Source organism: Sorghum bicolor, chromosome 10, assembly GCF_000003195.3.
Source record: "Sorghum bicolor cultivar BTx623 chromosome 10, Sorghum_bicolor_NCBIv3, whole genome shotgun sequence".
In the NCBI taxonomy this organism is placed as follows: domain Eukaryota; kingdom Viridiplantae; phylum Streptophyta; class Magnoliopsida; order Poales; family Poaceae; genus Sorghum; species Sorghum bicolor.
This window is the reverse complement of record NC_012879.2, coordinates 4636111-4649718: the sequence shown is the minus strand read 5'-3', so window position 1 is coordinate 4649718 and position 13608 is coordinate 4636111. Positions and strand designations below refer to the sequence as shown.

Genomic DNA, 13608 nt, shown 5'->3' with positions numbered 1-13608 from the left:
AAGGTTAAGTGACAATGATCCAATGGGCTGGTGGCATTGATCGCTGATCTCATTGGCACAAAAAAGTGAGACAACTGACAAAGAAACCCAGTTACCAATTCTTGAACATAATAACAAGAGAAACCACCAGTTAATTTGCTTTATTTAACAACTTCAGAGACAAAAGGTCCATATTTAGCTAGCCTCAATAAGTTTGCCAGGCAAAGATACCTTATATGCATATGGAAAGATGAAAAGGCGTTGGACTAAAATTGATCCAACAAATGTTAAATCATTGGAGGTTTATAAAACCCATCATGAAAACTCCAGCTGCTGTTGCAGTCAAGTTGCATTTAATATCTGTGGGAAAGCTTCTCCTGCTCTTTGTACCACATGGCGTATCTGCATAGACGCATTGAAACAAATCAGAATCATGCATGTCAATTATCTGAACCCGCTAATCTAATGAGGAAGATCAGTTGTTCACAATTTTCTGTCCCTACGACAAAAGGAAATTCAATCATTCTGCAGTTTTTAGAACTGTAGAATTTTTATTTGGGCAACCACATAGAACAGCATAAACACAGACATTAAATCCAGTTGAGATACCTATTTCAAAGGAAAGTATATGCTTCTACTTTCTGAATTGGTGTGAGATTATCCTAATGATCATCAGTATTTTGACTAATTCAGAACATATGTCGATGATTGAAGTAGTTTGGGTCACAAAACAAACAAGCCTACACATGCATTGCCGTCAGACCGGACATGAGATTTACACAATGTCACACCAGATTCACAAGCTCACATGTGTGCAACCGAACACATAAAAGGGGTTTCTGAACTCGCATCTGAGCCCAATCACACATTGCACTTATCTTCAAGTAGAATATTGAGAGTTGCATCTTACAAAAGCATATTGGGACTAGTTCTTAATTATCTTCAAGAAGAACATTGGGAGTTCGAGCATCTCGAATAGTTTATCTTACAAAAGCATATTGGGACTAATTCTTAACTAAAATGAATTATGTCTGACTGTTTGCCCTAACTTGCATACCTTGGAAAAGCTTAGAATTATCAAACAGAATTACAGAATACACCTGCCCCATCAATACTTTAACCAAAAACAAAGTATTAAGATTCCTATGAGCACAAGGTTGCAACCCCTAAGATGGGCAATCGTGGATTCTCTATAAGTGACCTTATTGCCCCTGAAGGCCTGAACACAAATATTATGTGATTTAACAATAGTGTTTATGAGTACACATTAGTTCAGGATCAAAAGAACATTAGATTTGTATATGATCAATCAGATAGAAGAGGCTAAACTACTGAGAAGATTTCAAGCTAGTACAAGACCATAGATACTGAAGATTAGCACCCAAATTACATGGAAAACTTGAGAACTGTACACCTAAGATAAATATTTTAAGTTAGTCTTTGAAAGTTCAGTCCAAAAGGGATATTAGATTAATTAGCTCACCATGCAGAAGTTCCAACTAGTTTGAACTTTCAAGCTACAAGATGAAACAATCCTAAGCAATACCTGAAGGCCCTACACATTTGGCTTGGGAACACTAATCAACTATAAATGTTGTGTCGTGCTGACAATCAGAAATGGAAGCATACATCAACTAAAGTAGCACACAGAAATCCGCGTTAGAACTACCAAATGGGAGCCGAAACGCAGCCGAGCGAGAGAGCGAGCACCGAAGGGGAGAGGGGGCTTACTGGTAGGTGCCGACGACGGGGGTGACGAGGAGCGTGGCGGAGATCCAGTTCTCGGTGACCTTGTGGTGGATCTTGGTGGTGATGTCCTTCCACAGCCCCGGCATCACCTTCTGCTGGAAAGGCGACAGCGCATACACCACCGCCTTCATCCGCACCGGCATCTTCCCCATGTTTCTCCCCGCGTCGCCGCCGGCCGGTCTTCCTCCTCCTCACTCAAGACGGGATTCTCCGATCACCTCACGCACGCGGATGGGTGTCTGGCTGGTTCCGGATTCCCTCGACAGAACAGCTGGGCTAGGGTTCGGTGAGATTTGATTTGATTGGGCCGGGCAAGTCTTTTTGGGCCAACTACAAGGAATGGTGTTCTCTTGTTGGACCCAGCTCAATTTATAGCAGAACCTGGAGTGCTGGTGTTTGCTTTGTTTAGTTGCAATTTTTTTTTTTTACAAAATAGACACTAGCATTTTTATTTGTATTTAATAAATATTATTTAATTATGAATAACTAGTCTTAAAAGATTAATCTCGCAGATTACAGACAAGCTATGCAATTAGTTTTTTATTTATATTTAATGTCTCATGCATGTGCCGCAAGATTCGATATGACTGGAAATCTTGAAAATTTTGCAAGTAAACAATAGTGCCTTCGTTTGCTTCGTCCAATTTTTATGGGGAAGGGAAAAGTCCTTTTTGAGAATCCAAAATGGCAAAATCGGACACTGAAGATCTCTGAACTTATACAGGCAAAAACGTCCTTGCGTGATGCGGTTTGACAAGTTAATGGTTGACATGGACGGTTATAAAACAAAACTTATAAAAGGTTATACTCAATCCATCCCAAATTATAAGATATTACTTTTTTAAAAATTATTTACTGATTTATTGTAAGAGAAAAACACTACTGAATGACTAACAGATTCGGCAAATAAGTTCAGCAAACATGTGTGGTCGAGACACTCATACGTGTGTTTGAGCTTCAAAGATTCTTGTGTTTGAGCTTGTAGTGCACCACGCAAAATTGGGAAGTAGCAGCACAGAATTCCAGGGCGCACAATCTAGGGCATGCATGGAAGAACAAGAACCACAGGCATGTTGGCTCGCCGCGGCAACTGCTACCGGTGGCCACAGCCCACACAAGCCCACAACTCCACACGTCGGGCACCCAAGGTGAACACTCCTAGCACACAGGGGAAAACGTTCCCATTATTTCATTATTATCACTCAAGCAGTCCACCAATGAATCATCAAGATATCTCACGTGACCTAACGATCTACTACTTCTTTCCTTTCTATGCTGGGCTGGTTCTGAGCGCGCGGTCCAGATCGGCGATGAGGTCCTCGACGTCCTCGATGCCGACCGATATCCGGACGAGGTCGTCGGTCAGGCCGCGCTCCTCGCGGACCGCAGCAGGGATTGCTGCGTGGGACATGAAGCACGGCAGGCTGATGAGGGACTTCACGCTCCCTGAATGCAAGAAAGGCAATGGAAACAGTCGGTCGAGAGTTCAGTTAGGGCAGATGGTAAAAGCAAGCCTCTTGGAAGGGATCGAGTTCGTCTGGGATGCTCACCGAAGCTGACTGTTACGCTGAAGTGCTTGGTGGTCTCGACGACGTGCTTTGAGAGAGCCAATGAACCGGTGAGGAAACTGAGAACAGAGCCCGCTCCCTTTGCCTGATGAGCGAGAGAGAAAATGTAACAGGCATTACTGATCAGGACAGTCCTGGAGGTCAAATAAGCTAGCGCTGCAGCATGGAAAATAAAAGGTACTCCTACCTGAGAATAGTGTAAAGACCGCCCAGGATGGTCAGGAAGCCCGGCGTAGTTCACTTGCTTGACCCTCGGGTGAGACGCTAGGAATTCAGCAATCTTCTGGGCATTAGCCTAACAATAACCAACCAACCTTTGAGCCTCTTTAGAGAAACGATGAAACGGCCAGAGACTTGAGGGGGTGAAAAGATATATCTCATACAAGTTACAGAAAAGCTTCACCTGTTGTTTCTCCACCCGCAAAGCCATGGTTTTGATTCCCCTCAAGCAAAGCCAGCAGTCAAAAGGTGCCAAACCTGTCCCTTCAGCATTTTGCAGAAATGCTATCTCTTTAGCCAAGCTGCCAGCAATCAAAAGAAGTATTATGCCAGCAGTTCACAACTATTCCAATTGATAAGAAACTTCTATGAAATGTTTATATAACTAAACATGGGTCTTGTTAGTAACTTAGTATTTGACAGCATGCAGTATGGTCATTAGGAGCACTAGGAACAGAGAACACACCTTTCACCCTTTACTGCAAGAATTCCAGCCATAAGATCACTATGTCCAGCTACAAATTTGGTAGCTGAGTGCATCACGATATCTGCACATAGGACAATAGATGGATGTGAACTGCGCAATTAAATGGTGCAGAGTGCTCTTGTATCTAGTTAACACATTAATCCATACCAGCTCCCAGTTCTATAGGACGGGAGAGCACTGGAGACATGATGCTGTTGTCTACCAAAACAAGAGCACCATGAGAATGTGCTATCTCTGAGATTGTCTGTCATGCAAACAAAAGAGAGGATGTAATGACGGTTAACTCTAAAAGATACTTCTAGATAATAGAAAATCTAGTAATACATTCTCAATGATCACTGAAGCCATGGATCAAGAGTCTTACCTTAATGTCAGTAATTTGCTGACGAGGGTTTGTGGGACTTTCAAGCCAAACTAGTCTAGTGGAGGGTCCAATTGCAGACACCACATCACTAATATTCGTTGTATCTACTCGGCTGTAGTGACACAATGTATATACCACATGTCAGTGAACAGCAAAAGAACAAAGAGACCACTTTCATAAAGATAATCAATATCACACTGACTTTACAACTATTCCATTTCTCGGGACAACTTGCGAGAGAAGACGATCAGAGCCACCATATATGTCCTCACCAGCAACTATTTCTTGTCCTGAAATCATACGTTTGATACATTAATTTATATAGGCATACACGAGATTATATGTCAAGCATTAGAAATGGGACGCGCAGGAATATGTCAAGTGCTTACCAGCCTTAAGGAGGTGTGTTACTGCAGCTAATGCTGCCATCCCACTGGTGAAGCAGAATGCTTGATCTGCCTTCTCAAGCTTAGCCATAAGGCTGAACATGATATAAACTTCATCAAAACCATATTCATTTCTCTACACTACAATAGTAAGGAAAAGCACAGTACTGATGTACTAACCTCTGGAGAACATCACGAGTGGGGTTACCACTTCTAGTATAATCATAAGGTCCATAATCTGTAGCTGAAGGCTGGAAAATAACTTTTGGGAGTAAGTCACTACTCACTACTGCAGAGTAGGAAACAGGCAAACAGAGCAAATCATGAACCATCTTAAGTACAATTATAAGCTTACTAGTTCCTCAAACTGAATAAAGAAATTACCACACAATTTCACAAAATAAATATCCGCACAATAAAATACTTGCATAACTGGAAATCAAGGATTCAAGGCTACAGAGGAAAATGCATATGGTTTTTCAAATAACATTAGCATCCAAATAGCTCAAGGACAACCAAGTCAATCTCAAATATAACTAGTGGATTAAGAAAAAAGAAATCATCACTTAACTATTGGCAGGTATCCTACAGTTTCAAATACACAAGCACAGCCAGGCCCATAGAATTCTTCAGTAACGTACAATAATAGATTTTTGTTCTAATGTAATTTTTGAACAAAATTCCACCCAGCCTATTGTTCCCACATTTTGCCTGAACATTCATTCCATGTTCCAACCAATACCAATCCAATCAAAAAAAATCTAAAATACAGATCGATCACAACTGCTACCGCAACCTAGTATGGGACACCATCTGAAGGTGGAAAATGAAAACGAACAACATATCTATCAAAGAAATCAAAATGTACTAGCAAAGTTCGGAGCTTTTGGTTCCCCATTTTGGTAAAAGAAAAAAAAAATGGACAGCATTCGTTTGTAATCTCAATTACCTGCTTAAAGGTGGCGGTCTGGTACAGCGGTGTGCTCAGAGCCCCATACTTATCGAACGAGTTCTCGAAGCTCGTCAGCATCGTCGCCACGCTCGGCTCCTTCGCCTCCAGGTCTGCACCACCAGAAAACCAAACCAGCGCCAACGAATTCCCAATCTATCAATTCTCAGCAAAACCGCCACAAAATCCCAATCCCAGAGCCCCGAGCAACGCACCGGAATCGGAGGCGACGGAGTCCAGGGCCTCCAGGGAGACCGCGGAGGCGCTGATGTCCCGTTCGGAGTCGCCGGAGGCGCCCGCGATCACCGTCAGCGGGCGCCCAGCCATGCGCCGGGATAGCGAGAGGCGGAGGGGCGGTACGCGGAGGACTGGAGCTTGAGCGGCGGCGGCCGCGCTGCTAGGGTTCGGGGACGGGGTGGACTGGAGGAGGAAGAGGCGGGCGGGAGCGGTTGGGACGGCGGCGGCCATTGGCGAGGAAGGAGGAGTGAGAAGCGGGTGTCGTTGGTCACCTGTGTCCTGTGGGTGGACTGGTGGGCCAGGGGCGTGGCTGCGTGACATCGACATGTTTATAGGAGGGTCACGGCTTTGACTGACATGTGAGCCCGATTACCTGAGTGAGCGGAATTGTGCGCGTGGAGCTTACATTGTCTAGGTTCGTTGAACGTGAACCCGTAGCACGAAATAAGCAGCGTTTAATGTGATGATCTATTAATTAAGGGTTGGGGGCTGACGTTAGCGCTCCCAATGCTAAAAATTATTTATAGTTTTTATACTTATTAATTTTTATAGACACTATATATAGAAACTATGGTCACAATGGATAATTTCTATAGAATATTTTTTTATCCAATCATATTCATTCTCTTGGTTCTTAGCCAATCATATCACTTCATGTCTTGGATTTTGTGTAAACATGGTTTCTAACTTAGGCCCAGTTTCTATGATTTTTGCTCTCTCTCTCTTCGATAACTCTTTTACCACATTAGCAAAATACTTAGGTGGCACTACACTTAATGTCTATAGAATCACGATGGTTTCTGCATTAAGAGTGCCCTTAGGCCCCATTTGACATGGTTTCTCCACCGGTTTCACAAAAGTTTGGAGCTGTTTTGTATTAAATAGGGTATAAAATAAAACCGCTTCAGCCAAATAAAGCTCCTTAAATCATGCTTTTATAGAGGTTTAAGGTGGGATGGAGCCAAAAAACTTGAAAAATACTAAGCATTAAAGTGTTGCTCTATATGAGATCACTAGGAGTTAGCATGTTTGAAAAGGTTTGAAAAAACATGTTGTTTTGCTCTCTTTTTTTGGGGGGGGGGGGTCACTTGAACTCTATGGTGCAGCATCAGAGAGGTACACCAGAGCTTCGAAATAGTGATCCAGTCAAGCTATTTTCAAACGCTCTAACCCACCTTACTAATGTGCACCGGAGAGATTGTATTAGAGCTTTGGAAGAGTGCATGTGCGAGAGGTAGGAAATTCAAAATTGTGCATCCAAGCTCTCCGGTGTGGCACTAGAGAGTGACAACATAAATGATGTTTTTGTTTTCATACACAATCAAGCTAACATGAAGGGAACTTTCCAGGGTTGTACCGGAGAGATCACTAGAGGTATAACAGCTAGTGACTCACAATGCGACTTGTCATTGGAGGAGCTCTCCAGTGCTCACATTTTCTGCACAGTGAGGGCATAATGACTTGTTGAGTGGTTGGAGCTACATACATACATACATACATACATACATACATACATACATACATACATACATACATACATACATACATACATACATACATACATACATACATACATACATACATGCCTTGCCCAAGCACAACCGACATACGAGCAATGGTGGGATGTGTTTGGAGTTGTTTTCTATACTTGCACCAAGTTGGAGAGCCATTGGTCCTAAAATAACCGGTCACCCAATTCTAGGGCCTTCGAGCGACCATCCACGAAACCCACTTTTGCTCAGTTTTATGTGGCAGTGTACGTTAGTATCTTCCAATATATATACATTTAGCCCTTTGTTGGTTATTATAAACATGAACTATGCCAATGTACATCTTAAAAGGACACTATCATGATGGTGAAAAGTGGCACAAATGTTTTGAACCTTATTGCACCTATATCGTCAGATAATAAAACCAACTATCACAAAGAGACTAATAATTAATTCTTTATTAGCTCACATCTAAGGGGCACAAATGTGGCAATTGTTGCCAAAAAAACTTTTGTGGTAAACAAATAGCAATTGTCATCATAATCATCTCATGCAAATTATGATTGCATCAAACAATAGATGATACCTAGCTAGTAGTGTTTGCCTAAATATTTTTAAACTGTTGTCTACATGCGTGTAAACGTTAAACGGTACGCATAGCGACCTAGTTGCTGAATTAATGGTATAAGCGTGTATACATGTTCAACACGACAAAAAATGGTTTAAACTATAAACTTAACATTAGCTATAAAACGTGGACATAGAGGAGATAGGCGGCTCGTTGCAAGAAAATATGGGAGACAAGGCATCGTAGCAATACTGTACATAAATTGGAAAAAGAGACCTAACTGCAAGAGTGAGAAAAGGTCAGGGGCAGATCTGCAATACAGCAATAGTAATCAGAATTGGAGAAAGGACCAAACTGTAAGAGGTAAAAAAGGTCAGGGGCAGAGGTGCAATACAGCAATAGTAATCAGAATTGGAAAAGGACCAAACTGTAAGAGTTAAAAAGGTCAGGGGTCAGAGCCGTAATATAGCAACACTGATCACTGATCAGAATTCGAGAAAGGGCCTAACTGTAAGAGTGTGAGAGAGGTGAGGGGTCGGAACTCAATCGCCAGGGGCATATCTGTGAGACAAAAATACACTGCCAGGGACCGGCGCGCAAATTCTCAAAAAAATTTGGACCATTTCTCGATTTGTGCGTGTCATCCTTGCGCAGGGGCCATGCTAATCTTCTCTGTATCGTTCCAATTTTATCGGATGTCTCCGAAGAGACGGAACGGTGCTGGAGCTCCGGGCTTATAAGCTGGTCTCTGCGTTGCTGGCTCCGCGGTATGGCACTAAACCTCCAGTCCGTTGCCCTCGTCTCGTTGCGCTTGCGCTCCCCGCCTTCGCCCGCGGGGCCGCACCGCGCGGAAGCGCCCGCCAAATCGTGGGCCTGTTCATCTTCGGCGGCCCAGTTTAGCGGAGGAGAGCGGGCTTTCCTTGTTGACGTCCTCTTTTTCAATTTTGATGCGTATATACCTGATATATATATATATTATATTTGCTCCCAAAAAAAAACTGATATAGTATATAGTGACACGCTAACTGCATCGTCCATGCATCCGTAGATGCTTTCCGTCTCTTTTTCAGGCTTTGTTTTTCTTATTATTAGACAACTTTTTTTTTGATGAAATATTAGACAACTTTTTCGTTGAGCTCGCCGTACGTCATATCGAAGGTGGTGGACTACGTTGCTACTAGTCTAAAGTCTCGAGTCTCCATACATGATGAAGCCATATGAAGGCACAGTGCTTCATTAGACATTACAACTCTAGAGAACACGTACGTCAGTACCTGTGCGCCATCATCTGATCTATCACACACCATAAGCATGCTCTTATCACCACTCACGTACCATCATCTAATCTATCACACCATAAGCATGTCTGCATGTGTGTGTACACACGTACGACGACGACCTCACCGTTTAGATGATGATGAGGCAGCAAGCGCTCGTCGTCTCCGTCTGTGTCTGATGCTGCAAAAGTCAACAGGTACAGCCATGAGCATCAGTGAAATATGTGTACACGTCTGATGCTTATCAACCACGTCCCTCTATCTCAAATTGTAAGTCATTTCAAAAATCTTAAAAAGTCAAAGTATCTCAAGTTTGACTAAATTTATATAATAAAATAATAACTATTATGATACCAACTAAGTATCATTAGATTTTTTTTCTTAATTATATTTTCGTAATATACTCACTTTATGTTATAAATCTTAGTATTTCTCTTTATAATTTTAGTTAAGCTTAGAAATGCTTTAATTCTCTAACATAAAAAAGAAAACAAAACAGATGCCGCGCGCCAATGTCCTGAAATGTCCTGTCTACTTAAAGTTGTAGATTCATATTCAACCAATAGAGGTGGCCATGTCCTTATAGCAGAAAAAACATGGCAAGTCTTCTATTTTTCTTGAAAAAAAAAAGAGGACGACAAGTTTGGTGCTAACGAATCTGGAAACTTTCACTTGCAGACGCCACCCAAAGGCGGACAAAACGACAAACCAAACATTCTACTACGGCCTTGTTTAGATGTGGAATTTTTTTTAGATTTTGCTATTGTAGCATTTTTATTTGTTTGTGACAAATATTATCTAATTATAGACTAACCAGGGTCAAAAGATTCGTCTCGCAATTTACAGGCAAACTGTGTAATTAGTTTTTGTTTTTGTCTATATTTAATACTTCATATATGTACCGCAAGATTTGATGTGATGGAAAATTTTGAAAACTTTTTGGTTTTAGGGTGAACTAAACAAGACCTACATTTCTACAAATCGAGTGCACTGGCCGATTTCCGTGGAGAGCAAAGCGCGGCTAGCTAGCTGAATTTAATTGAGCTTTAACTCAACTTAAACTATGCTAAATGTGACTAGCACGTTGTGTATATATAAAAATTTTATATAATTCTGGACACATCACTTGTATTTTTTCTCGTTTAATTAGTTTTTCATGTGGTCGCTATATATGCTAAACGTTGTGACGTGCCTACACGCACGAAATTTCGACCGTGAAGCATCGGTAATCGGTGACACGTTCCTCGTGAGCATCAGGAACCCAAAACATTTTGAAGCCTTTCAACTCCGCCATCATCGGGAGTTCCGAGTTCAGGACTACTCCCTTCATCATAAGGCCTTGTTTAGATCTAAAAAGTTTTTAGATTTTGACACTGTAGCATTTTCATTTTTATTTGACAAACATTGTTTAATTATGGAGTAACTAGGCTTAAAAGATTCATCCCACGATTTATTACAGACAAATTGTGCAATTAGTTTTTGTTTTCATCTATATTTAATATTCCATGCATGTGCCACAGAATTCGATGTGACGAGAAATCTTGAAAAGTTTTTGGTTTATAAGGCATTACAAGAATTGGAGAGTCAAAATATTTTGAGTTTGACCAAATTCATACGATAAGATAACAGAATTTATGATATTAACTATATATCATTAGGTTCTTTATTAATTATATTTTCATAGTATACCTATTTGGTGTCACAAAATTTTATAATTTTTTCTATAATTTTGGTCAAACTTAAGATACTTTAACTCTTTAAGATTCTTAGAATGCCTTATAATGTGGGATAGAGAAAGTATTATTCAAGAGGTTTTTTCTGGCCCTGGACTATTCAAATTTGGTTAAAAGACACTTTCTCTCAAATCCAAAACAAAAAGGAAATTGTTATGATGATACGCTGGTTTTTAAGAGGGGAAAAAGGAGTGCCCGAGATGGGTTGCATTGGGGGTTTGCCCCCCTGCCTTCTAAATTTCGGTCAATTTGATTCGATTGAGCAACGAGGCAGCTTGCCAGGCAGGAGTTTTCAAACCTCATCAGTTCACGACGGCTGACTAGTGGTTTTACTTTACCATCGCCGCCGCGTGCCGCCAATATCCGGGCTATACATGTAAGTTTTTTTTCAAGAAATAACTTTAACTAAATAAATATTACAAAAATAATAATATTTATGATAGACAACTAGTATCACTGAATAGATATTTGAATCTAGTTTTTAATAAATTTATTTAGAGATAAAAATATTACATATATTTTTTATAAATTAAATTAAAGTTATCGATACGCAAATCGTGGCGGCAATGCTTACGTTTCCACGCCACGCGGCTAAGGATGACCGCTTGCTAATGCTAACCCACAGTGAGAGAGCGCTTAACATAACATTATCTTCTTCCAGAACACAATCTAGAGGATTTTTCAAAACCCGGTTATCGTCATCATTAGGGCCAGCCGACCATCTTCTAGATCGTTGTCAGAGTCGTCACCACGATTCTTCAAGATTCTTGGAATGCTTTATAATTTGGAATGGAAGAAGTATTATTCAGGAGGGTTTTCCGGCTCTAGACTATTCGAATTTGGTTAAAAACGCTTTCTCTCAAATCCAAAACAAAAAAAAAACGGTTATGATGAAATGCTGGTTTTTGAGAGGGGGAAAAGGAGTGCCCATGGTGGTTTGCATGGGGGGGTTTTGCCCACCTGGCTTCTAAATTTCAGCCAATTTGATCTGATTAAGCTAGCAACGGGGCAGCCAGCCAGGCAGGGCTTTTCAAACCTCATCAGTCCATGGCGGCTGGACCACAGTGGTTTTACCTTACCATTGCCACCGCCGTGCCGCCAATGTTCAGGCTGTACACGTACGTCTTCTGTCTCTAAGCATATGTCGTTTTCACTTCTTAAGAAATAAATTCAATTAAGTATATATTAAAAATAATAATACTGATGATACATAATTAATATCATTAGATAGATATTTAAATAATTTTTTAATAAATTAATTTGTAAATAAAAATATTGCAGGTAAAATTAAAATTATCAACACGCAAATCATGTAGACAATGTGCTTACATTTCTGCGCCGGCGGCGCTAAGGATGACCGGCTGACCGTTTTGCTAATGCTAACCTCTAGGAGTGACGTTCCTCGAGAGGGAGAGCGCTTAACATAGCCGCCGTCCGTCTTCTAGTCTAGATCGTCGTCAGAGCCGTCGCTAACGCTAAGCTGGATGATGTGGACAGGTCATACTCTAGCGATACGCACAGGGACATGGAAATGGATTTGGAATGAATGGAACGGCCAGCCCATGGACTCGTCTCGTCGTCCGTGGTGTGCGTTGCTTTGACCGGGAATGGGAGGCCATTCTGACTGTCGAGGGAGGAAGAAGAATAACAGCCGCACGCACACAGCAATCTTTCTCGCCGTCTACAGACCACACCACTCTCTTGCTAATGCTTTGTAATCGTGTGGCTGTGGCTGCAAGCGCACCCCATCCCCATCATGAGCTGCTGCAGCCAGCAGAGCTTTCAGCTTTGCTCTCAGAACCCGTGGTTTCTTCACGCTCTTCCCTCTATAAACTGATGACCACACTCGCATGTACGTACACAGTAAGCATACAGAGAGGGACAATCCATGGACTGGGCCATAACCCATGGTTCCACATCACTTTCCCTTTTTCTCGAGCCTTGTTTAATTCACGTTTTTTTTTATGTTCAGAGCATTTTACGAACTAATTAGATTTAAAAAATTCGTTTCACAAATTACACATACTGTACAATTGATTATTTTTTATTTATATTTAATACTACAGGTATGCGTCTAAAGATTCGACTCGACAGAGAATTTTGAATTTTTTTGAAACTAAACAAAATCTGCAGTGTCACTCACAGCCTCACGGGTGGAAGAGGCTGCCCTAATGGTTGTTTGTGAGGCCTTGTTTTGGCGATTGTTGTTAAATTATGGACTAACTAGACTACAAAATTCATCTCATAAATTATAGATAAACTGTATAATTAATTATTTTTTTGTATTTAATGTTTTATGTATATCATGTGAATTTCAATATAATGAGAAGTTTTAAAAAGTTTTAGGTTATAGGGTGAACGCCAAAATACAGGCCTGCCCCGGACGGAGAGAAGCCCATCAGAGAATGTCGGCGCCGCCTGCCTGCCGAGATCTGGCTAGCTGCTGCCTGTGCCTGCTGGGACAGACAGGACAGTAGATGCTGGTAGATGCCTTGCCCGTCTCTGACTTTTGTGCCCCCACTCCCCCTCCCTCCATTTCTTTTTCCCGTCTGTCTGCAGCCCAGCAGCTTCCTCCACATTCCACTGCTCACTCACTCAAACA

General features: G+C 41.4%; 2 protein-coding genes across 3 annotated transcripts; both read right to left on the bottom strand.

Moving 5' to 3' along the window:
- LOC8076179 (cytochrome b-c1 complex subunit 8) lies at positions 76–2064 on the bottom strand. Its single transcript, XM_002436538.2, has 2 exons — positions 1711–2064; positions 76–381 (listed from the first exon to the last, which is right to left on the bottom strand). The coding sequence occupies exons 1-2, from the start codon at positions 1878–1880 to the stop codon at positions 333–335; spliced, it is 219 nt and encodes a 72-aa protein (XP_002436583.1). The 5' UTR covers positions 1881–2064; the 3' UTR covers positions 76–332.
- Positions 2678–6249, bottom strand: LOC8064048 (cystathionine beta-lyase, chloroplastic). 2 transcript variants are annotated; one of them, XM_002436537.2, is made up of 12 exons: positions 5917–6247; positions 5702–5814; positions 4933–5003; positions 4756–4847; positions 4569–4656; positions 4367–4478; positions 4150–4246; positions 3982–4063; positions 3700–3817; positions 3484–3591; positions 3279–3381; positions 2678–3174 (listed from the first exon to the last, which is right to left on the bottom strand). In XM_002436537.2, exons 1-12 carry the CDS (start codon positions 6167–6169, stop codon positions 2999–3001), a joined length of 1413 nt encoding a protein of 470 aa, XP_002436582.1. In that variant the 5' UTR covers positions 6170–6247; the 3' UTR covers positions 2678–2998. The 2 variants fall into 2 exon arrangements, with proteins under 2 accessions (XP_002436582.1, XP_021304361.1); XM_021448686.1 differs by having other exon boundaries at positions 3279–3591; positions 5917–6249.

Excerpts from the sequence above, each read along its gene's own strand:
- LOC8064048 (XM_021448686.1), bottom strand. The coding sequence starts at position 6,169 with ATGGCCGCCGCCGTCCCAACCGCTCCCGCCCGCCTCTTCCTCCTCCAG. Across the intron at positions 5,815-5,916 it reads CTCCGTCGCCTCCGATTCCG|ACCTGGAGGCGAAGGAGCCG; the intron begins GTGCGTTGCTCG and ends CTGGTGGTGCAG. Across the intron at positions 4,479-4,568 it reads AGAAATGGAATAGTTGTAAA|CCGAGTAGATACAACGAATA; the intron begins GTCAGTGTGATA and ends GTGTCACTACAG.
- LOC8076179 (XM_002436538.2), bottom strand. The coding sequence starts at position 1,880 with ATGGGGAAGATGCCGGTGCGGATGAAGGCGGTGGTGTATGCGCTGTCG. Across the intron at positions 382-1,710 it reads CCCGTCGTCGGCACCTACCA|ATACGCCATGTGGTACAAAG; the intron begins GTAAGCCCCCTC and ends GCGTCTATGCAG.